Source organism: Rhizopus delemar, genomic scaffold (assembly GCF_000149305.1).
Source record: "Rhizopus delemar RA 99-880 supercont3.10 genomic scaffold, whole genome shotgun sequence".
NCBI classification, from domain to species: domain Eukaryota; kingdom Fungi; phylum Mucoromycota; class Mucoromycetes; order Mucorales; family Rhizopodaceae; genus Rhizopus; species Rhizopus delemar.
In genome coordinates, this window is record NW_027137836.1 from 123,989 (window position 1) to 149,041 (window position 25,053).

At 35.7% G+C, this 25,053-nt stretch overlaps 8 protein-coding genes across 8 annotated transcripts; 6 read left to right on the plus strand and 2 right to left on the minus strand.

The window, feature by feature from the left end:
• Positions 1-387: 387 nt before the first annotated feature.
• On the plus strand, positions 388-1,811 carry RO3G_12002 (uncharacterized protein; the record flags this gene model as incomplete). The annotated part of the gene is made up of 2 exons (XM_067666586.1): positions 388-1,662; positions 1,797-1,811. 2 exons carry the CDS (start codon positions 388-390, stop codon positions 1,809-1,811), a joined length of 1,290 nt encoding a protein of 429 aa, XP_067522687.1.
• Positions 1,812-3,817: 2,006 nt separating this feature from the next.
• On the plus strand, positions 3,818-4,071 carry RO3G_12003 (uncharacterized protein; the record flags this gene model as incomplete). Its single annotated transcript, XM_067666587.1, has 2 exons — positions 3,818-3,882; positions 3,948-4,071. 2 exons carry the CDS (start codon positions 3,818-3,820, stop codon positions 4,069-4,071), a joined length of 189 nt encoding a protein of 62 aa, XP_067522688.1.
• A 744-nt stretch (positions 4,072-4,815) lies between these two features.
• On the plus strand, positions 4,816-5,415 carry RO3G_12004 (uncharacterized protein; the record flags this gene model as incomplete). The annotated part of the gene is made up of 1 exon (XM_067666588.1): positions 4,816-5,415. The coding sequence occupies one exon, from the start codon at positions 4,816-4,818 to the stop codon at positions 5,413-5,415; it is 600 nt and encodes a 199-aa protein (XP_067522689.1).
• Positions 5,416-6,067: 652 nt separating this feature from the next.
• On the plus strand, positions 6,068-7,460 carry RO3G_12005 (uncharacterized protein; the record flags this gene model as incomplete). Its single annotated transcript, XM_067666589.1, has 3 exons — positions 6,068-6,411; positions 6,482-7,197; positions 7,258-7,460. The coding sequence occupies 3 exons, from the start codon at positions 6,068-6,070 to the stop codon at positions 7,458-7,460; spliced, it is 1,263 nt and encodes a 420-aa protein (XP_067522690.1).
• A 2,769-nt stretch (positions 7,461-10,229) lies between these two features.
• Positions 10,230-12,029, minus strand: RO3G_12006 (uncharacterized protein; the record flags this gene model as incomplete). Its single annotated transcript, XM_067666590.1, has 3 exons — positions 10,230-11,055; positions 11,197-11,748; positions 11,860-12,029. The coding sequence occupies 3 exons, from the start codon at positions 12,027-12,029 to the stop codon at positions 10,230-10,232; spliced, it is 1,548 nt and encodes a 515-aa protein (XP_067522691.1).
• A 410-nt stretch (positions 12,030-12,439) lies between these two features.
• RO3G_12007 (uncharacterized protein) lies at positions 12,440-14,518 on the plus strand (the record flags this gene model as incomplete). Its single annotated transcript, XM_067666591.1, has 1 exon — positions 12,440-14,518. One exon carries the CDS (start codon positions 12,440-12,442, stop codon positions 14,516-14,518), a length of 2,079 nt encoding a protein of 692 aa, XP_067522692.1.
• A 3,099-nt stretch (positions 14,519-17,617) lies between these two features.
• On the plus strand, positions 17,618-18,554 carry RO3G_12008 (uncharacterized protein; the record flags this gene model as incomplete). The annotated part of the gene is made up of 3 exons (XM_067666592.1): positions 17,618-17,836; positions 17,902-18,135; positions 18,228-18,554. The coding sequence occupies 3 exons, from the start codon at positions 17,618-17,620 to the stop codon at positions 18,552-18,554; spliced, it is 780 nt and encodes a 259-aa protein (XP_067522693.1).
• Positions 18,555-18,895: 341 nt separating this feature from the next.
• RO3G_12009 (uncharacterized protein) lies at positions 18,896-21,863 on the minus strand (the record flags this gene model as incomplete). The annotated part of the gene is made up of 3 exons (XM_067666593.1): positions 18,896-21,453; positions 21,515-21,685; positions 21,737-21,863. 3 exons carry the CDS (start codon positions 21,861-21,863, stop codon positions 18,896-18,898), a joined length of 2,856 nt encoding a protein of 951 aa, XP_067522694.1.
• Positions 21,864-25,053: the final 3,190 nt, after the last annotated feature.

A 25,053-nucleotide genomic window follows, 5' to 3' on the forward strand; every position in this document is an offset into this window, starting at 1 on the left:
CGATAGCTTCAACTTCAAATGATGCCGAAGATGCTCAATAGGATTAAGATCAGGAATTTGAGCTGGCCAGTCATCAATATAGTTCACCCATTAGCTTTTAACCATTGGACGGTTGACCTGGAACGATGCTTTGGGTCACCGTCGTGCTGAAAATACGCAGTAGACCAATCCATATTACAGTACTCCATTATTTCCCGAAGTGTTGTGTCCAATATATTGGTTTTTGACTGTAAATTTGCGGATGACTTTTTTTATTTAGTGGACAATGATTTTTATTTAGCGGATAATAATTTTTTATTTTGCGGACAATGGTTTTTATTTTGCGGATAATAAATTTCATTTTGCGGATGGTGCATTTTTCATTTTTTTGCTTTACTTCACTACAAAATGTCTATTTACAGTGTACCAGAAGAGTATATGCATTGTTTTAATGTTTTTGATGAGATTCCAGATTATGAACCAATGGAAGTTGAGAATATAAATGACTTGTACCAAACAACTGAATTAGAATGGCATCACTGGAAAGGACCAAATGAAGATGAGAGTGTGCCTGAACCGGCAGTCAAAAAGCTTTTGGATTTAAAGAGCTACCAGGTATATCGTCAGATCTTGGAGAATGAGCACCATTCAAAAGCAGAAGAGCAACCAATAACTGTGGAAATTCAGAATGACTTGAAGCAATCTAGAAAAAAAATTGTATCAAAAAAAACTCGAGGAGCGTATAGAACCTACTCACCCGAACAAGTACAGGAGCTTCTTGATCTTGTTATTGAAGAAGGACTTTCTGCAAGAAAAGCAGGCGCAATTGTTGGAATTGTTGAGCGAACAGCACAAAATTATGTAAAAACTTATAAGGAAGATGATGAAAAACGCTTGCCAGGTGGTAGAAAGCAACGAGTAAGTTGGGAAAGAAAACTTCAGCCTCATCACACCAACTTCCTATGCGTGTTTTATGAGAAGAACCCACAGGCTGTACTCTGGCAGGCAAGGGATGCACTACTTGAGGCTTTTAGCGAAATCCAATCAATCACATTATCTGGCCTTCATAGACATCTCGTCTTACATGCTTCTTTAACTCTTAAGAAACTAGAAGCAATTGTATCTTCAAGAAATACTCTTGGTAATCTCCAAATACGTAGAGACAGGGTTCTTGAGTGGAAAAGTGATGAAAATATGAACTGGCATAAAAACTGTGTTTTCATTGATGAGGCAGGTTTTAATATGCATATTCGTAGAAACTTTGGTAGATCTAAGAGGGGAATGCCTGCTAAAGCAGTAATACCTGCAAACAGAGGCATTACAGTATCAATAATTGGCGCTATTTGTGAAAAGGGAGTGATTGATCTTACTCTTCGTAAGCCAAAGGCTGTTCAGAAGAAAACGAATAGTAACAAGAAAAGAAAAAGAGAAAATGACAAGGCTGAAGTTGTTGAAGCAAATGCTAGGATAGGTACTCGTAGTGAGCATTTCATAGAGTTTTTGATCGGTGTCATGGACACTTTGGATCAATTCGATATGAAAGGGCGTTATCTTGTTATGGACAACGCTGCCATTCATAAAGTCACTGAGGTTAAAGACCTAATTGCATCGCGCGGATATAAAGTTATATACTTGCCACCTTACTCACCATTTTTGAATCCTATTGAATTATTCTGGTCTAAAGTAAAAGGAGGAATTAGGAGAGATTGCTTGAATTCAAATGACAATCTAAGCACGAGAATTATTGAATCAGCTAAAACTGTATCAGTTGATGATTGTGTAAATTGGATAAATCATTCATATTCGTTTTTCGATAGATGTCTGGCCCTTGAGCCAATGCTTTAAAAATGTACCATCCGCAAAATGAAATTTATTATCCGCAAAATAAAAACCATTGTCCGCAAAATAAAAAATTATTATTCGCTAAATAAAAATCATTGTCCGCAAAATAAAAAAAGTCATCCGCAAATTTACAGTCAAAAACCAATATGTTGGTAAAGATCCGAGTTCATAGTTCCATCGTATATCTGACAGGCGTATCCGGGTCCCTCATACGTCATGCACCCCCACATCATCAAACTACCGCCCCCATGCTTAACAGTTACGTCAATATGATGAGGTCTAAGAGGGTCCCCTGGTCTTGACCAATAGTACTTACACCCGTCAGAGCCCCAAATGTTCACTTTTGTTTCATCAGAGAATACTACGCGTCGCCAGTCATCTGTAGTCCAGATTTGGTGCTTCTTGACCCATGCTAGCCGTCTCTTCATGTGCTTTGCGGTTAACAAAGGCTTTTTGACTTTAATCGCAGCAAAGAAGTTCATCGATTTCAACACATTTATAGCGGTTTTATATGATATGTAATATCCAAGCTCCATGAGTTTGTCATGTACTTCCCTTGCAGTCTTGAGTTGGCCTTGTACAACTCAAAGTTTGATGAATCTGTTCGTCTGAGCGGACACAACCATCGGTCTACCACCAAGTCGACGCTGTCGGTTTGGGAAAAACTTGTCCGCATAGTTATTAATTGTTACATACGTAACCCCAAAGCGTTTCGCAACCTCCATGGAGTCTTTTCCAGCAAGTAGATCGGACTTTATATCGTTTTTGATGTCAGCAGAGAGAGATTTAGACATGATTGAGGTGTTTAAGATATTTAAAAATTAAATGGAAAAAATTACGAAAAAAAGAGAAAAGCGACTCCTTTTATTCTTTTGGAGCCTTTATGAGTCATAATAAATCATTAAACGTCCGCGGAGTCTGTCTGTCGGTCCGTGTAACCGACATTTATGGAAGTGAAAAAACTCTAAAAATAAACGAATCTTCGTTTAGCAGTTGTTTTCGGATGAATAATCACCATCTGAGATTGATAATTTGTCATACTATCTTTTATTTTTAGTGCTACATACAGTAGCGGACAAAACTGGTGCACAAAACTTAAAATCAGCATTGCATCTCCGCTATATGTCTGCGACTTTCGTAACATATACCATCTGAAAGACGGACTAATATATACATTATGCTATGTAAGCAGAAATTATGCCAGACATCCTTCAGACATAAGGTCATTTTTAGTGATTTTTTGAATATTTCAATTTTCGCCAAAAATGTAGTACTTGTCTAGTCTTCTTTCAGTTTTCCCCATATCCTTCCCGCTTGCTATCAAATTTCACAGTATATTAGTGAAGTTTAGTAGCTCTTAAAAAATATATAAACCCATGCTTATTTTGTATTTCCCATTGAATTCCCCCTTTTGTTTTCACCCAATCTACTATAACAAAGTACTAGCCTTATATGCTTAAGAAAATAAGCAACTGTAAAAACAAAGCTCTGAGATCTCGAATGCACTTAGTTCATACGACAGCGGATCTTTTTAGGGTAGCGAGAATCTCTAAATGGACAATCAACAGGAAAAAGAGGGAAGAAAGGAACTTAACGCCCTGTGACCATGATGGTCTCCCGCTTGTAGTCTGAACAATTACTAGTGCAGTCACCAACCTAAAGCTTGCACAATGTTCCGTACACGCAGTTTCTGATGCTCAGCACATTTTGAGGATCTTAAGATACAGTATTAGCAAACTGTCAGTCCGAATGCACTGTAGGAAGCTAGATCTTGATTCTGGAACTAAGGAAGCGCAGATTTTCATTAGCTGTATAAGCCAGAAAAAGCGATGAAAGTGATAACACGACAAGCCATCGCATACTATAGAGGGCTGGAAGCCTATCATCTTCAGCAATGAAACAAACATGATCTTTATGAGTGCAGATAGTAAACACTAATATTGAAAGCATGTCGAGCAATCTTAGCAATCTTTTCACGGTGATCAAACAATGAAGCATGCTGGCTGTTCTGTTATATTTTAAGGCTGTATTAGATATTGAGGACCAGGATATACTTGTCAAGTACACGATGATATAATGAACTCATAAATATACACATATATTTCGCTTACTACATACCACAAAAGCCTAAGGTATAGTGGTCTAAAATGTCGTAATCTCTCGTTTCAGCATGACAATGACACAAAGCACAAGCCAAGGCATATCACAAACCCAATATTTGATAGCAGGGCTTCTGTGCTAAAGGGTTAGTCGCAACTAGTCCAGGCCTAAGTCGGATGGTTGTAAGTTTGATGCCGTCGGACTTTAAAATTTTAATTTCCTTATTTGGAAATCGACGATTTTCGGAATATGAATGCTATAATCGATATAGTATAATAGCATTATGCATGTCGTTGTCCAGAATGGATAAGGTGTCGTCTTTGTATGAAGAGGGTCGCATATTCGACCCTTGTGTGTGTAATTTTTTTCTGAAAGTTTTAGCAGTCGTTTTTTATGTCTGAATTTTTGCTTTTTGTGACTTAACTATTTCAAATAAATTTTTTTTTATTTCGCGTTTCCCCCCTGTTTTTTTTCTTCCCTTTTTACATCTTTCAAATTAAAGTTAGTACAGTAGCGGACAAAACTGGTGCACAAAAATTAAAATCAGCATTGCATCTCCGCTATATGTCTGCGACATTTGTGGCATATACCATCTGAAAGGCAGTCTAAAATATGCATTATGCTAGGTAAACCGGAACTGTGCCGGACATCCTTCAGGAATAAGGTCATTTTTAGTGATTTTTTGAATATTTCAATTTTCGCCAAAAATGTAGTACTTGTCTAGCCTTCTTTCAAATCTACCCATTTCTTTCTAGTTTGCTGTAAAATTTTATAATAGACTAGTGCATTCCAATAGCTTTTAAAAAATATATAAACCCTTGCCTAATTTGTATCTCTCTATGAATTTCACTTCTTATTTTTACCCTATCTATTTTAACAAAGTACCAGCACTCTATGCCCAAAAAAGTCAGCAACGATAAAAGAGAAGCTGTGAAATCTGGAATACGCTCAGGTCGTACGACAATGGATATTTCTAGAACAACAGGAGTCTCTAAATGGACGATCAACAGGATAAGAAAGGAAGAAAAGAACATCAAGGCTCGTAACCGTGGTGGTCGACCGGTCGTAGTTAAAAAAATAACTAATGCAATCATCCGTCTAAAGTTTCGACAAGGACTCTTACGCACAGATTCTGATGCTCAGCTCTTTTTGAGGTCCTTAGGATACAGTATTAGCAAACGGTCGGTCAGAAGGCTTCTTAGAAAGATAGGCTTCAAGTCTGGAATTAAGAAGTACAAGCCTTTCATCAGCTATACAAACCAGAAAAAGCGATTGAAGTGGTGTCGCGACAAAGCATCATGGACTGTGGAGGACTGGAAGTCTGTGATCTTCAGTGATGAGGCCAAAATCAATGTTTGGGGTGCCGATGGTATACGCTACTATTGGAAGCAAGTCGATCAACCTTGGCAATCCTTTCATGTTAATCAAACAATGAAGCATGGCGGCGGATCTGTTATGCTTTGGGGCTGTATTACATCTCGAGGACCAGGATAAGCTTGTCGAGTATATGATGGCACAATGAATTCAAAATTATACACCCATATTTTGTCTACTACGCATCAAGAAAGCCTAGCATATTATGGTTTGAAAAATTGTGATGTTTTGTTTCAACATGACAATGACCCAAAGCACAAGTCAAGGCATACCACTAACTGGTTATCTGATAATGGGATATCGGTATTAAAAGATTGGCCGCCACAAAGTCCCGATCTAAATCCTATTGAATATGTTTGGCGACAGTTAAAGTCAAAGCTGTCTCAATACGATACCACACCAAGAAGCATGGACGATCTCTGGAAAAGAATCGATAAAGAGTGGAACTCTTTTACTGAAAGTGATATGCAGCCATACTATGAAAGCATGCCAAAACGAATTGCTGCTGTTATCAAAAGACGAGGCAATTATACGAACTTTTAGGTTTTAATCACTTTTATGGTTTTTTTTAAAAATATCTATTCTTATAAATAAAGGCTTGGTTCTCCCTCATTTTTGGCAATGCAATGATTAAACTTTGCACAATTTGCAACATTTAGTACGCCTTCCATCTGATATAGTTTCATAGATATTGCAACTGTAATGAGCAAGTAATGGTAGCTTATAGCTGAAAAAAAGTTTTGTGCACCAGTTTTGTCCGCTACTGTATATCATGTCTTTTATCAATATCTCTACCGCAAACTACACCAATCCTGCTGGTATTCGCCGTCAAAGACCTGTTACTTCCTCCAACAACCCCATTGTTATCGTTGATTCTGATGATGAAGTTGAAGAAATAGAGTTAGAAACCGAACAAACTTCAGATTTGAATCAAGAAGTTATTTCTATCAATAATGACGACAATGAAGAATTATTGGAAATAGAAGCTTTCGAAGTTGACGATGAGGCACATAATAGTAATATTTTGCCGGATAATTGGAGCAGAGATCAAAACGTTCCCATTATGACAACCAGAACTTTTTTTTTAACTTTTGTAACTGAAGAAGCGTGTATGCAGTAAGTACAAAAGTATAACAAAGTACTCTTGTATGCAATATTAGTAACTCTTTTTTTTTTTATAAATTAGGTTCTTTATTAACAATGGAATTTATTATGGAAGCAACACAGTTTATCGTTGTAATGGTGATGAAGGAAGCATCATGTACTTGGAGCAAACAGGAAGTATTCCACGTTGGAGATGCAATGGAATCATAATTAATCAGGAAACTGGTGAGAAATGCTGCAATGGGCGTCAAGTTGCTGTACGAAATGCTTCCTTTTTTAGTAATCGCAGCTTACCAACCTATGATACGCTATCCATCCTTTACTTTTGGAGCTTGAAAGTACGTCGCATGACAATTTCTACCATGGTTGGATGCTCACCATATGCTGTACGTGAAACTTTGAAAGATTGGTACCAGATTTTACAAGAAGATTTACAGCAGAACGACTGCAAAATCGGTGGTTATGATGTGGATGGAAATTCAATCGTGGTAGAAATTGATGAATCCAAGTTTGGTAAAAGAAAGTATCTTCGAGGACATCGTGTGGAGGGTGTTTGGGTGGTAGGTGATGTTGAAAAAACACCTGAACGAAAGTGTTTTCTTGTGGTAGTAAATAATAGAAACACTGAAACGATGGATACAATCATTCGAAATTATGTTGCCGATGGTTCCATAGTACATACAGATTGTTGGAGAGCATATGAAAATATGGTAAACCTTGGAATGAACTTGGTACATCGAACTGTCAATCACAGTGTGACATTTCGTGACGGCGATGTCCATACCAACACAATCGAAGGTAAGCATAAAATTGGAGTGTACAAGCGTTTATAGCTTTAGTTTAATAAAATTTTTCTAGGAACTTGGAATGGAATAAAAATCAATGTAACTCCTGCCCTTAGAACAAAGAAAATGGTACATTGGCTGCTTATCGAATTTATTTGGCGAAGAAAGCACCATAACGATATTTTTGGGGGTATCATTGATTGCCTTAAGAATGTCAGTTTTGATCGAGCTCAGCGTAACCCAGCATGGTTAACTGAGCTTGCTGCAGAAGAATAATAACAATAAAAAAAAATTAAACAAAGCTCAATAAAAATGTCCTCAATAATATTACCTACAGAGAGCAAGCATTATTAATATACTTCGTCAAAAAATATCCAAAAGCATTACTATTGTTATTTTGTAGTAAGTTTGGTTTGGGTTGAGTGCTTTAGATGAGTTTTTCTTGAAAAATTTTAAAGTAAGGTACTGTAGTGGCCACCAGATCTTTTAGTTACGATCAAATAAAGGTAAAGATAAAAAAAATAAAGGGATCAGGAACTTTTTATGAGAAGGTTGCCTGTTTATTGAATAAAATATATATAAAATAAAAGTGGGAGTAGAACTGTACTGTCCTTTTTCTTCATCTAAATAGTTAGGATATCTATATTGTTAATTTTTTTTTTCTTTTCGACTTTTTTCATTTTTTTGACTTCTTTCATTTTTTGACTTCTTTGTCACACTATAATCAGTTAAATAAAATAAAACCTATTGTAACTTGTTAGTACTTGGGACTTGGCTTGTGTTAAAGTGATGTAGATTTGTTTAAATTGAGGTTTGAAGTCTTGAATGACTTGAGTTTAGGTAACTTGATTGAACGTTTAACAGTTCTTTAGAGTAAATTGTCTTTGAGTAGTGACCACCAGATCTTTTTAGATCAATAAGGTTAAGAATAAGATTGTTTGATAAACGATAAAAATAAAAGGGATCTTTCTTGATTTGTGATAACTCGGGTATCAGATCAGAAAGAATAAGTAAAAATAAAAAGAAAAGAAAAGGTTATTGTGATCCAATAAGAAAAGATTGCTTTTTAAGCGTAAGAAGATTTGATTTATTGAATTGGATTGGATTGGATAATGTTATTTTGTTTAAAAATATTCATCTTATTTATATAAAAATTGGCGTGGCTTATTGTTTGTGTTGTTTGACATCTATGTCGAACGACATCAATGTCGCTGGACATCAAAATTATTCTTGTGATCAGCATTGTTCTCTTGATCTAAAATTTCATCATTTGTGATACACTATACAAAAAAAAAGGATACACAAAGGAATCAATTTAAAAAAATAGCTCTTACATAAACACGCCTACATCATTCGAACAAAAATACCGATTGCATGTTTCGAATAGGTGACCTCTTCTTTCGGAAGTAAGCACTCTAGCCATTCCGGACAACGACTGGCATAATTTAAGTATGTTTTACCAACTATGTACTTCATAGTCCGAAAATTTCCGATTTCCAAATAAGGAAATTAGAAATTTTAAAGTCCGACGGCATCAAACTTACAATTAACCCTTTGGAAAAGCATAGTTAAAGGGTTGGACTCTTTTGTTGAAAGTAATGTACACGCATACTACTTGCATATGCAAAGAATAATATCCGATGATATCAAGAGATGAGATGATTATATAAATTCTGATATTTTAGCCACTTTGCGGTTTTTAGTAAATATAAATTTCTATAAATAAAAAGTACGCTCCTCGCTCAGTTTTAACAATGTCATGCTAGGAATACACGTAAGTCACAATGGCTAGTATATCTTCCTTCTTATATAGTTTCATGACGATCACAATTACCATGAGCAAGCAATGGTAGTTAAAAGCTGAAAAAATATTTTGTGCACCAGTTTTGTCCGCTACTGTATATGCAAAATTTCAAGGCGATACACCAATTTGGTAGAACATAACAATCAAAAACGCTGATAACGTCATAACGTTTTTAGAGTTTTTTCACCCACTGTATGTATTTAATGGGGTAAATACGACATCTGAGATTAGATAACTAAAGATAGCTACCACCGATATAATTTGACACGCAGAGGAATAATTATATATACTAATCTTATTAACCAACTACTTATGTATGAACAGAGACATATTATTAAACGTAGTTACTAATTATCATAATCAACTCTTATTTAACCCAACCTGTGAACATTTAATCCGGTGCCATAAGACAGTGAGATATTTGCAGATAAAAATTTGAGAATTAAAAGGAGATAGTACTTGAAAACTAGTGAATGAGTCTCTATGTAACCTCTTTATTAGATTTCAAGACGAGAGAGAGAACCCATTTAATCAAACTACGCCTTTATATAGGAAATAAAATTATTCAGGGACCGAAGTGTGCTCAAGGTCAATTTTAGTATTGAACTTGAATAATATAAATATTGTATATGGTTAATATTGTAAATGAGTCTTAGAGAATATGTAATATATAATATTATGTATTCAGTACTTGTTATTTTTTATATAAGATTTGAGTAATCTCATACGAATAATAAGTATTTAATGGGGTAAATACGACAGACAGTATCTTATTGTCTTGTCAAAACATGACGAATACAGAGCTCTATTGAGAAACATACTCGCTAATATATCATCACCGTGTCGTTGAAGCACTATTATTCTTAAACAGTCAAGCTTTTAAAGATGTAAAGTATAATGTAGGAACGCTTGGGGAATAAGTCACAGCTTTACCTTATCAACATAGTAGACCGTCAGTTTTAGTTGTTCAATATACAAAGTGGGATTTTTCTTTATAACATTATAATTCCAATACAAAGCTTGTTGATGCGTATTGAATATGCACATACAAAAAAAGGACATACCCATGTTAAGTATTGTGTTCACTTATAAAGTTTTATTTGTTTCAAAGCATAAAAGTTAGAAGATTATCATAAAAAGTCACCATATTAAAGAAAAATAACATAAAATTTAAACCATATTTAATTCAATAAAAGCTATACATTGGTTCTTTAATGATTAGAGAAACGATCGCTTAGACTTCAACCACGTCGAGGCCTTCCTACAGATCGATTTCCAGCTCTTGGTCTACCAACTGAACGCCTGCCACTACCAGGGTGATTACTGACAGAAGGTGCAACAGCTCTTGGTCTGCCTACTGATCGACGTTCACTTCTAGGCCTACCGATCGAACGAATAGCTGCTGGGCTGGGGACTCCTGCTTCACCATTATCTGCAGCAATAGAACCTTGAATGCCAGACTGACCCAAACTGCTTCGTGCTTCAAGAATATGATCCTGCATGACCTCACCATCTGGGCCACCAATAATGCTGTCATTGTCCGATAGTATCGCTTCTTCTTCTAACAATTCCCTAGCATCGCGGGCACGACGACGTTCTACCCATGCTTCAAAACGGCGAGCATCTCTAGCTGCAATTCGAGCTGACACAGAAGGCGAATTGCCATCAACACCGCGGGTAAACCAGTTTTCAGTTTCAGCAGACTGTTGAGCTGTATTTGAATCCATTGCCACCTCACGAATCATACGTTCAAAGCACTGCTTTACACTACCTGCATTTTCGCTTCGCCAAAGATACTCCAGGATGCGCTTGTAACAGTTCTCTTTGGTTCGATTACGAGGCTTAATAAATGCTTTTAGAGGAGCCCACATACTTTCAATCATGTTGGTATGAATTTTTCCCGATATGGGCAAACCAGAAAATGAGCCTTGGTTACCTTGGACTTGATCTACTGTGGCAAAGTCTAAGGAATGGTTGACAACCTGATGTCTAGCAAAGAAGAAGTTGCCATCATTGTAGGCGCTTGTGTTGTCAAGTATCTCGCCAGTATGTTCGTCACGCTCTTCCCTAGGGTGCAGACCGGAATATGCTCTCCATCCATCAGATCTAATGGTTGACCCACGCTGGCAGTTATCATAAATGATGGGCAAGAGTGTTGCCGCTGTCCGATTAGGGACGGTGCAAAAGAATTTGCGCCCTGCTTCATACCTAGGTCTTAGCTCTTGTTCGCCAGTTCGATGATCAGTGTAAGTGTAAAATCGATCTGCTTCATTGACTGGGACCAAGCATTCAACCATACCAAAGACCCAGATGCCTTCTACACGATGACCACGATGGTTTTTTCGCTTGCCAAACTTAGACTCATCTATTTGTATATGGTGACACCTTACGTTAGAGCCTAGCTTATGCTCCTCTTGTCGATTATGGGCATTATAATCACTGAGCATCATTAAACGAAGATCATTTGCCAATGAAGTCACAGCAGGACGGCTCATGCCATGAGAGTTACAAATATTGGTGATGCTTGAGTCCTTCAAATAGTCATACATCACCGAAAGAGTGTAATTGGTCAAGCATTTACGATTGTAGAACACCGAATTATACGTACAAGCGCGTGATTTTCTGCCAGCATGACCAATAGTAGCACCATTTTCATCAATCTCAAGACCACCAGCACAATAGTACGTCAGTCTTCCACTGTCGACACGATTTCTTAAAGTGCAAATTCTTCGACAGCCATCAATGCCACATACATTAGTTCTATGAAAAGCGTTGTTTACGGATAAAAGATGACTACAAACAAAGGTAAAGAGTTAGTAAGAAAAAAATCCTACTATCGCAATGTAATGTTTTTTATTATAATTAACTTACTCCCATGCTCTTTCAGGACTAACAATTATTTGCGCTTCAAGGACACGGTCACCAGCAGGAGGAACATAAGACCTGTAGCTTGAAACTACTTGACCAGATACTCGACCTCCTCTACGAGGAGTGGCACCGTTGTTTGAATGAACAGAAGCAGATGAGTTGAAACGAGGCATATTAAGTAAATAAAATAAAGACGAAAAAAAAAGGAAGAAAAAAGGTAACGTGCCACCAAGCTTAAACCTGAAAAATTTTTGACAATTTTCAAATGCTATAAACTTTTCCACAAATAATCCAACAATAAAACAAAGCCATAACAATTATTATATAAACCTTTCTGAACATTTCTTATGGATTAGATTGTTTTTTTTATTAATAATATTTTCTTCTTATATCATTTGAAAACATGCGGTATTTCAAAATTTTAGCTGGCAGTCCTTAAGGGAAGACATGTTTTGAAACAAATTTTTTTAATACCGTATGGTACAGGACAGTGAAAAATAACAGTCACATATTACGTAATCAATATAAAAGAGCCCGTACTATAACACAGATGCCTCTTCTCCCTTATTCATACTCTAAAACTATGCCTCCACTTAACGCTAGAAAACGAGCTTATCTTAAAAAACATAGAAATGAGACGAGCCAATTTGTCCCTCATTTAAGAGATCAAGACTGGGACATGAGCGATTCTGAGCTTATAGAATTAAGCAACATAACTGAAATGCGTAATGCTGATCCTACAATCAGCATGTCAATCAACAATGTTTTGCTTGATAAAAATGTAAAGCGAAACAGACCCTTGTCTTACTCGAAAACCTCTAGGTCAACGCGCTGGAGACGAGAAAAAGAAGCTAAATCTGTTAATGATAAGGGCAAACTGGAGAGTTTTGGATTTGTGTCTATTGCCCCTGTTGTAGAAGCCAGTTCTCCCATATTGTCAAAGAATGAAATACAACTTTTGAGAATCCAAGAAATGCTTCCAAAACTTCAAATGTATGTGAAGCCTGTGATGAACTCGAAGGATAAAGAAAACACGGTCGAGAGATACAGTTTTTTGCAATACTCTTCGATTTATACTTATTTTATTAAGAGAATTGAGGGTATTCCTATTACTTTGGCTTCTCGTGAGGCAGCTAGGATTCATTGGGCAGATAACAGCGTTGTGTATCGTGCCATGACTATCGTAAAATGGGCTAAAGAATATTTGAGTCAAGGGGTGTTATCGAGACATCGACAAGGTGTTCATTCAAAAAGAAAGTCTTTTCTTAATGATGCCGATATCAAGGAAATGGTTCTCGAAGAAATACGTAAAATGAAGCCTGCTGAACGTTCCTTGGTTACTATTAAAAAATTCATTGATGAAGTAGTTATTCCATCCAAATTAGGCGTAATAATGCAACCTGTTCCTGAAAGCACGGTCAGTAACTATCTCCATGAATGGGGTTATGCCTATAGAAAGAACAAAAAAACCATTTACTTTGATGGTCACGAGCGAGAAGATGTGGTCGAGTATAGAAATGTTTGGTCGAAGAGGATGCTCAAATATATGGAAAAAATGGATTTTTACTCTGGAGAAACTGAGGAAGATGTATTGGAGCCAAATGCATTACCAGAAGGCGAGAGAAAGTGCGTGTTCGTTACGCACGATGAAAGTACTTTCTATGCAAATGATGGTAAGAACGATATGTGGTTAGCTGATGGAGAAAATTACATCAGAAAAAAGGGTCCTGGACTATCTATCATGGTGAGTGAGTTTCAATGCCCTTGCCATGGAACAATGAAGATTCAAAAGTGGTCTTCAAGAAAGCTGTTCAAGGCAGGTACTGCAAGAGATGGATGGTGGACTTCGAAACACATGGTTGAGCAGTTAAAAGAAGATGCAATCGGCCTTTTCGAAGCACTTCACCCCAATTGTGTAGCTGTTTTTCTTTTTGATAACAGCTCCAATCATGGTGCTTTTGCTGATGATGCTTTGGTCGCCAGCCGAATGACTCTCAATGAAAAGCCTTGGCCATTGAGTGAGAAATTCCAGTTCCGAGATACTGTATATATCTCAAGATCCACAGATATGGAGGAAGTCCAGTCCTTCTACTATGAAAAGGAGATCAAGAAAAGGGATAAGAAGGGAAACTTGAAAACAAAAAAAGTACGTTATTTCAAGGGAATAAGAAAAATTTTGGAGGAAAGAAGTCTATGGATTGGACATGATCTGGAAGGCAAGAAATGGAAGTTACATTGTGGGGCTCCAGATAGAGTTAACCCGATTTGCTGCGCCCTCCATTTTTTAGAGAATTGTCCTAATTTTAAAAATCAAAAGTCTGCTTTGGAGGAGGTGATCATAAACTCTGGCCACGTTTTTGAGCTGTATCCTAAATACCATTGCGAATGCAATTGGATCGAAATGTACTGGGGTGCAGCAAAAAGAGAAGCTCGCTTGAAATGCGATTACTCCTTTAAGTCTCTTGAGAAAAATATCAATTTATTTTTGGATAAAGCCGGCGATTTAGCACATATACGTAGGTATTTTAGGAGATCAATGGGCTTTATTGAAGCTTATAGTCGATGTACTGATGGAAGAGAAGTTGTTCAAGAGGTGAAAAAGTTTGTCGAGAAAAAGTATTTGTCTCACAGAAAAGTCAGAGTGCCTTCAGATTTGGTATAGTCAACAATAAATATCATTAAAAATATTTTTTTAAGAAAAAACCGCCATTAAGTCCCTCTAATTTCAGGAAATGAGCAATGTCTACACTAAATGCCATGAGATGTCTAAAAAAAAAATTACACCTCATCATGTCCACGATGTCTAAAAAAAAAAGAAAAAAAAAAAATACACCTCATCATGTCCACGATGTCAAAAAAAAAAAATTTGAAACAAAATTAAAATTTTTCAGGTTTAAGCTTGGTGGCACGTTATGTCACTTTATATAGATATTTGACCAGCAATTAAACACGATGTTTCACATATTAAATACTCAAATATGCACATGGTTACAACTCGGAAATTAGCACTCGTGGTTACAACTCGGAAATTAGCACTCATGTTTACAACTCGGTAGCTACTACTAGCAGTGTAGATTTCATTGTTTGTATGCATGTCGTTGTTATATTCACATATTAATACACCCGACTATAGCTTTAAGCAAGGCTACTGAAGCTCGTTTTGTGACTATAGGGTGCAGAATCATCAAATGCATCGACAGTTGTGCATAGGTTTTAAATACGGGTAGTATCCGGTCCGCTATCACACCGTAACTGAAGTGTTTTAAGTATTTAAAATAGACAAAGAAGAATTAACGAGACCGAACAATAGTTCTAAAGTCGAATTACTTTTATTAAAGAAAGATTCCAAGGCTATTTATATTAGTTTGAGCAAGACCTGAGATTAAATGACAAGAGATGGTTACGACCGATATGATTTGACATGTATAAGAAAAATTTTATAAACTGATGTAAATAATCAACTGTTGAGATGAAAGTGAAACTTGGCTGTTCAGGGCAGTTGGTAATTATCAGGATCTATTCTTATTCAAACTCATTTGTAAAGATTTAGCTTATATTGATAAGAATGTTATCTTATTGACATGTCAAAACATGACAGTAACCACCGTTGACGGTGAGCCAGGTAATTTTTTCGTCTTTGAAGGCCTGTAGCTCGTCAGGTAATACAGTGACACCTTCAAAAATACCACCATTGAAAGCGGAAAAATTATTTGCATCATTTGAGGTAACGGATGACTGTGTGTAACAAACAACGGGCACGCAATCGCTCTTTTTTAGTCCGCCAAAGGTAGATTTTTTCCGTTGTAATGCGATTCACGAGCTGAGTTTATGTGTAACGGCCATAAAAGTTACACCATTCGATGCGGAAAATTCGGGCGCATTGATTGCTATATTTGGATCTCACGTAGTACAAATACCTGACCCGGAATCCTCTTGCATCGTATCTTTTACATTGTCCGCTCTCTTTGAAATTTTGTGTGACGTATCAAATTTTTACTACAAATAAAGTCATGTTTTCTCTTCAAAATAATGTTTGTTTCGTTTAATTTGATTGAGATTTGGTAAAGATACAGTAATATTTGTGAATATTATAAAAACATCCGGACCATTTTTCCACCTACTGTATATCGAACCACCCAGCTAAACCTAGAACCTCACCGACGAAAAAGGAAAGTGCACCCCAACTGTATATGGCCATCAATTCACTTGAGCTCCGCCAGCAAGTTGCAGGTCACCTGATCAACCCAGGGGTCCTCCTTCAGTTGGTGTCGACTATACCCGTTCTCCACTATAGACCATTCAGCCAATCATATTTCCCGTAGCGCTTCGCATAAACATATCTCCCACTGCACATAATTGCTATATATAGAACAATATATTTGACAGAATATAATCAGATATTTCGAGTTTACGTCAATATATTTACAAATTTCATAAAATATATACTTCGTGTATTTTGCTCTAAATGTTAAGATATGTATGTGGAATACCGTGTTACTTTTGGTGACGCGCCGCTTCATTGTTCTTTCTACGATGATACACAAACATAACACCTTTCTATTGGACCTTACATGCTTGCGTTTTTCTTTGATACTACTCCTTTATTGGTTTATTGCCTTTAGTAATACTTCCTTATACGTCTATTTCTCTTGAATATTACTTCTTTACTGGCTTATTGCCTTTTCGCAATACTTTCTTATTGGCTTATTATGATTATATATAACTCTGGATGGTTTGTAGTAGGAAATAAAATAGGCTTAAAATACGGTATTATTGGTTAAAAATTTAGTTTTATTCGTTTATTTTGGGGCTTTATCGTCATATTGATTATATGTTATTGGTTCATTTGTTTATTAAAAATGATACAAAAAGGCGGGAAAAGGAACAAGGGATCGATGGGAATAATGAAACAACACCTTTAAACGGTAGATACCAAATTTTTTTTTTAAAAATTGCACTTACCTAGACCTCAGAAGCAGCAAACAATACAATATAGCAGACAAAACAGGCAAAACAAACAAATACAATGAAGCAGCATCAAAAGAGATCTGAAGCAAAAGAAAGATGAAGGCAGTAGACTAGGCAGTAGGAAAGTAGAATTGAAACTGAATAAAATAAAAGATTAATTACAGTGAAACATGATGTACCCGACTTTCTTACCTTAAACCTCTTTAAAAACTAGAAGACGATACCAAGGAGTTCAAACAGCTTCAGAATCAAGCTTAGGAAACTAAATTTGAATGTTAATGAAGACAATGAAAATTTAGAAACTTACGTACCACATAAACAGATACAGAAAGGACTCAAGAACTTATAATAGCCATAAGTATACCTATGAATTTTTAATAAAATACATTAGAAAAAAAAATTTTTAAAAAAAAAGAACAACTTACCTGGGATAACAAATCAAAAAAAAGAAAGAAAGAAAAGAAAAGATTTATCTGAGACATCAATCCTTTTATAGATTTTTTGATTTGTATAGAACTGAGTTTACAATTGAACGCAATAGTATTTAAGGTGTGTTCAACTTCAATGTTAAGTTTCTTTACTTTTTCTTCAAAGTACCTTATAACATTATGTCTGACCGTATTATCGAATTCAATCCTGCTCCTGTCAATGCTCGTGGCTCTAACTCTGCTGGGCAGCCAATTGCTCTTCCTTCCCGTGCTGTTGTTCCTGAGTTTGTGTCAAGTGATGGTATTCTTGATAGCTTTGCCTATCCTAGACCTGGTTACCCCCTATGACCAATGTCCAGAAGCGAATGCGTGAAGCTGAAGATGTTGGACGTGATGAAGCTTCTCTTTCCTTCTCCATTTATCTGGATATGAGAAAGGAAATTGACACTTTGAAGGAGATGTTAAGAAAAGAGCAGGAAGAAAAGCGTGCCTTGCAAGTGGCATTTGCCAAGGTCAAAGAAGCCTACAGCGAGCTTGAACAAGAATCCAGCAAAAGTGCAAAACCAATTGCAACAGCGATTAAGGTAAGGTTATTAATAATTTAAATTTAAACAAGTGTAATAATTACTTTTTTTTTCTTTAATTTTAGGATGCTGTGAGGAATCATTACAATGATTTACCTCCGTCATCTAAGTACGATCTCAGCAAGCCTCTAAAGTCTGTTGAGAATCAAAAAGAACTTAAGCTGTTGCAAGAGTATGTCAATAGCCATTATGCGTACAAGCATACCAATGGCCGCGATTTGCGGAAATACCTTGAAAGGCAGTATTATACCAAGAAAGCTGGTATGGCTGGAGAGGAGGTTGGTGTTGTCGACGAGTTCGTAAAGAAAAGAAAGGCTGCTAAAACGACTCGAAAAAACAACGTAAGGACAATAAAGGCTATTGCTATTTTATAATTGATTTTTTTTTTTAGAAAATCAAAACACGGAAAGCAATGTATGAGCAGCACAAGGATCAAGGCGTTTACAACAACTATCCGAACTGCGAGTACTTGCTTCAACAGCAGTACATGTCTGAAGAAGAAGACATGTATAATAGCGATACAATGGATAAGGTAAAGGAAGTTCTTCTGGAGCAAAATCCAGATAGAACAACTCCTTTTACCGAAAAGGAACGCATGTCTGTCTTGTGTACAAAAACCATTGATTATTTTGAAGTTCGTGTACCAAAGTACAGATCACCAGCAGTAAGTTTAATTAATATCTTTTTAAGCGCAATCAGCTCATTATCCAATATTTAGTGCACTGAATTCTTCAAGCTGTTGGATGATCAGATAGCAAGTGACAGGGCCAAGAGTCAAAGGACTGGAACCAGCAACATTCAGTCTCTTCCTCGCATTCGAAGAAAATGTTCGCTGCCTGTTCCTGACTTCGTCAGAAAAGAAAATATAACTGAAGAGAGTATCGCTTGGGCTTTTGGTTCTGAAATGCAGTTGGATGAAGACGACTTTCAGTTTTAAAAAAAATTATAAAATGAACAAAAAAAAAATAAAAAGAAATGCGGTGTTTGGGTTTTTAAACTTTAAATTTTTTTTTACTTTTACTTTTTTTATTTTACTTTATTTTTTTTTTTTTTTACTTTTTACAAACCAATGGTTTTTCTTGGGAGAGGTAAAAAGACAACATGATTATCAGGATAACCTTGCTTCATAGCAACGCAAGTAAAGATACGCGATACTGGAAGAATACAGTCTGAACCAGCTGGTCGAAAAGAGTTGTGGTAGTACGCGGCACCAAGACATTCAAATCCTTGAAAAGGATGAAGAGGAGCATTATACCAACGTACAAAAGCAAAGAGGTGTTCATCAAAAGCATATGGGGCAAAGACCCGACCATTTGGAATTATAGTTTTCTTCATTTGAAGCTGATGGCTAAAATAATACTGAACTTCACCAATTCGCATCTCAGCCTCTTTTCCAGGAATAGTAGGATTACAAGCGACTTCAATATAGCAACCACGAGTAGTACGCGATGCTTTTGATTGATACGTTTGCCCAAGAATTTCGATTTCAGCGAAAACAGAAATATCGGGAAGTACCATTGTAGACAAGTCATCGTGGTCTTCTGGAATAAGCGCACTTGCGAATGTTCGATCAGTATATACAAGTCTGTAAAAGGCAAGAAGGTAACCATAATGGGCTTGAGTCAATCTATTAACACTAACTTTGTGTCTAGCAGAAGCTTGTGTATCAGGAGGTAGAATTTCAGCACCAGTGAAGGTATCATTCAAACGTAGAGGAGCACTGACAAATAAGCTGAAATCAAAGCTGGTTGAAACAGATGAAGCAACAAGGGAATCAGAAGGTGTCGGTGACAAGTAACCAAAGGAAGACATCATCACTGGATTCTGTTTAATTCCTTGTGGTAAGTTACGGATGTAGTCACCATAGTGTACAACAGAAAGGAACTTCTTCATGTATGTAACTTCGAATGCTGTTTTGTAGTTTACCGTCATTTTCTTAATGTCACCATTAAGTCTTTCAAAGCCATACAACCAAAATGCATAGATTGGACCAAAGTCTTGAACGGAGTCCTTCAAATGTAGATGAAGATGCATATTTGGAGTAACCATTTCTGGACCATACAATTCAGCAACACCAAGGACAAACTCATGGAATAGCTTGTGTGCTATCGTGGCTTCATTTTGGGTAATGCATGGACGACATACGATATGACAGGCCTGTACAAACCTTGCCCAATTTTCTTTATGACGGACTGGAAGACGAGACTTGAGCAAAAGAGGAGAAAGAGCAAGACACCAGGTTCTCCATTCATCAGCCTTTAAGTCAGAGAAATCGCTGGCAATTTTCTGATTGATTGGCGTGTATTGTGCTGGCAATATAATATCATTTGCTTCTTTTTGCATTTCTTTCAAGTCAGCATCAGTCAGGTATAATTCATGGGTAAGGTCACAAATGGTTGTACGCCATATTTTAACCATTTTCTTTGCTGTTCCAAGGAAAAGACCATGCATTGGATCAATGGCAGTAAAACGAACAAGAACAAGGTATTCCAAATCATGTAAGGCAGAGAACCGAGTACCAAACTTCTGTTCCAAGTCGACTCTTTTTCTCTTGGTGGTTGCTTCTTTCCAATTTTTTGCATGATAACGGTTTTCAATATTGGTACGAAGTGACCAAGCATCAATATCTTCAAGACCAAAAGAAAAATCACGTTGAAGATGAGTATTATAACGAGCAGGAAATGCTGTTGAGCACTTGTTACAAGGTACAGTGGCATTGAATGAAGTAAACCCACTAACCTTTCGGCTAGCAGGAATATCACAAGCAATCAAGAACAGAGCAGCACGAACTTGAACAGGCACGTTAGGAGATTCAGCTGTACAGGTAAAAAAGTCACCATAGTAGAGCTCCTTCAGATCATTTACCAAAACTTGTAGATAGCTGTTGATTTGTGTGTCCTTGGGTTCTTTGGGACCAGGAATAACGCAAACCAAGATGATATTTTCTTTTTTGTATCTGATGGATCTTGGAAGGTTATTTATTGTCAAGTAGATAGCACCAACAGAGTACACGTTTCTTTTGGATGACTGAAACCAATCGACATTCAACGTAAAAAGAAGAGATCTAGCTTGACTGGTAAATAAATTACCATCTCTATCTTTGAATTCATTCCAAAGTTGACCATCATAGATATCATACATGGTGTTGTTATGACGAGTACGATAGCGCCATGCTTCAATTGCTGATTCAAAGCCTGGTCGAGAGAACATCACAGTCAAGGCATACTTGATGGAATTGAATGTAGAGACCTTGTTGGCGTACATTTTGCTTGCACCAATCGTAGCAGGCTTGAAGAGTGGGGCATTACATGTGATGCGAAATTCAGAAAAGGTGCACTTCGAATCACAGTGTACTTCTTCAGGCTGGTACAGGGTATGGCATTCAGGACAGACAACAAGGCGAAACATACCTTTGTAGGTATAGTCAATTCCAACAGCATTTCGAAGAGTGTCCAACTTGGTAGGGAAGATTGGTTCGTAATGTAAGAGGACAACAAGATCATTAGCAAATTTCATAACTATTTCCGCAGCATATTCAGAAATGAAAAACAGCTGGAAATACGTCAAGAAAATTGCTATGAAAGCAACAACATCACTTTGGAATCCTTCAAGTTTAACTAAACGTTTGACAAAGTAAGTATTTTATATTTTATTAAAACAATTCTAGAAGGTTTTTACCTTTGGGCACATTGAATTCGACAACATCCATACAACTAGAGGCATCATCTTCATCATTTTCAATGACTTGCCAATTAGAAAAGTCTTCATCACCATTATTCTCAGAATCATTTTCACTTGATGGAATCACTTCATTATTGGTGTTAACTTCTGGAATTATTTCTGATTCACCTGTTTATATGATGCGTTAGCAAAAAAACTATCTTAATGTAAGTAACAAACCTTTAACAGCTTCTTTCTTTCTATGGCGAGCAAGAGTCCATTGCGTAACAAATTGGTACTTGCCTGCTTCTCCTCCAGAGCATTGGGCGCAGTAACAATGGAATTTGTATGGGCTTGAAGAATACATTATATATACAATAAAGAACTTGCGTTACTAATTATATACTGTTTGATTTACAACAACAATTGATGTTATTTATACTTTTTGAATATGTAAATTTTTACCGCTATTTCTATTCATCGGTTAAAATAATGATACAAAGAGAATGGGAAGATTCAGGAAAGATAATGGATAAATATGACATGTTGTCTTCTTGACGAATCAATCAATGATGATGTGAGTTGTTTATTGATTTAACAATATTTATCAAATAGGATTACATTGATGTACCGTTCTTAAAAACAGGTCCCGATGTGATTCTTAAAATATCGATATGAACAACAGATCAAAGGTAATTATTGCAGAAGTTTCATATTTATTTATAGAGATATGGTTTTACTGTAAATCAATGATATTAAATTTATTCATGAGTACTTATTTTTTTGTATGAATACAATAACAGTTTTTATGCACTTGATATGTCGCTTTATGAACTCCTTATATACAACTCCAAAATCAAAGAATAAGAATCTTCAACAAATTTCAATTGATGTTGCTATATTACGACATCATACAATTGCGACTAAATAATAATACATTTTTCATCGAGTAAAATCAATTCAACTTTTCTGTTGAAAGATTTGAATCTTTTCCCGTCATATTCAGTACTATATTGATTGGCTTACTTAGCTGCACTACTTTACAAAAAAAAAAAAAAAGAAAAAGAAAAAGAAAAAAGACAAAGTGATGATATTCTTAAAGTTGGGACAAAAAGCACATAAATTAGCATAGATACATTGAATAAGAAATTGAAATTAGCAAACAAAGGTAAATGAATTAACACATTTCTAATTGACATCTCAGTTAGATTTTTTTTTTCTTGGTTGAAAAAAAATATTTCCAATTTCAGTGCAATTTCTAAAACCGCTTTCTAAAACCCAAAGTAAATCTTTGTATACTCTATGAATAAAACAAGGATCCTGTATGTAGGCTTTGTTCAACTTAAGGCAATTTGTAAAAGTAGGTATTCGTTTGAAATGTCATTTTTAACATTCTTTTTTTTTAACATGCAAGTAATTCCAACATTGCTTTTTTTCACATGCAAGTAATTCCGACATTGCAATTCTCTAATTTCAACATTACTTTTTTTTTTTTTTTTCTAAATCTCTTAAGATGCACTATTTTATTTCTTTAACAATAGCTCTTTTTTATAGTCTCTGCTATAAGGAATCTCAAAACATGTAAATTCGTTTGATGTTAATAATTATTGTTTCTTTTTGCAGTTAAAAATAAAAATGACTACCAAACCCATTCCTCCTTATTTTCTGCTTAGCTTTAGTCGTTTAAACATTGCCTTATCATCTGTGGTAGAAGTTATTTTCCTTGTGGTCAAAAAAAGGAAAATTTTATTTCTTTTTTTTTTCTTTTTTCCTTGTTCATTTTTATTTTATCTCTTATTTAACATTTGCATTTATTACTTCCTATGATATATTCTGTTGTTCCAATTGTAATCAATTAATTTTACTCTTCGTTGGATAAAATCATTGAGCCTATGTTCCCTTTCGCAACTTAAGAAATGTTGTTCTTTATCTTTTCAGTGTAAACAAACAATTTTTTTTATCTTTTTTTTTGGGTACATAAACTAAGCATACTTTTCTTTTTTCTTTTTTTGCAGTATAGCAAATTCAGTATGCTTGATAAGAGAACGTCGCAACTCAAATAGTTATATGTCCGAGCTTACAATCCAATAGATATACTTTATTGGCCTTTATTGAAATTAAAAAATCATACACTGATTTTGAAAATTTTTCATTTTCCCAATTTAAAAGTTGCCATGGATTCATGTAGTACAAAAGAGACAAAAAAAATTTTACAAGAAATACAATTTCATTTTATTCAGTATGCAGAGTGTAAACATATATATATCTTTACAGATATAGTATATACTTTTTTCTAACTTTTTTTGGTACAAAAATTACATCTCTATTCTGAAAATTCAATTTCGTATTATTTTACACGATGTTTCACTGTTAAAATACCCGATGTATAATAATTTAGAATATAGGGTTTGGGTGCAGTGGAATGTTTATACAAACTAACAGCATTAGTGTAACGGTCGGAAACACGAAAGTGATATATGCTTTTCCCCTGATTATGCTTTACCTTGAATAGCTTGAAATTTAAAACAGTAACCAGGAAAAAGAGAACTAGTATTGTCTTTAAAGGCGTAAAGTAAGTGTAAAAAGAAATATAATAAAAAGAAAAGAGAAGACTGTATATCGTTTATTCAATAAAAATCAAACATCCTTTTATACTTTTCATTGGCTGCTAGCCACTCCGTTATACATCTACAATTTAATGGGACCACCATTATTCTTCAAAAAATACATAAGGCCACCATTACCATCTTCATTAGCGACTGATCAAGCATTAGGATAAGGACCCTCTTTAGGACCCTTAACTTCCACCTTCATTTCAGTCTCAGCACGACCACCACTCAGGGTCAAATAACCTTCCGGTCCATACTCTAGTCTATTCCGGTCATCTTCTCCCGGACCCATCGGTGTTTCCACTGCAAATAATCGTGCAAATTTGTTAACAGATATATTATCAATCTTGCGAAAGAGCTTAGAATCGTGTGACATCGGGTAACTGATTGTTGATCGCACTGCCTCCTGTCTCTGCCACAAATCGTTTAAACCGTCGTTAATCTTTTGGTTAAGAGATGTTGCAAGATTTGTGGCAGAGACAGGAGACTGCTGGTACATTTATTCGTTAACTGATCTCGCAAGACGCAACTTCCATCAGTTATGTTATGGCTCCTGTTTATTATCCATTTGATATCTAATGGTGCTCGGCAGCCAATGATACTTTTCAAATCAATGCTTTATTTGTCTTTTTGGTCTTTTATAAACCACTCATATTGCTTTATATACAGGTTTTATTGACCACTCATATTGCTTTATATACTTCTTTATAGACCACTCATATAGCTTATATACTTCTTTATTGACCATTCATATTGCAATAAATATTGCTTTATATATACAAAAAAATAGGGATTTGTTTTATAAAAAATATCTTTTTTTTATTTAAATAAAATAATAATAATATACAGTATTTCTTTGCTCGTAGCGTTTTAAAAGCTTACTTGACTTACCTAATGCCATCAAAATAGCATCATCTAATCTAAAAAAACATCGATTAATCTCGTGGA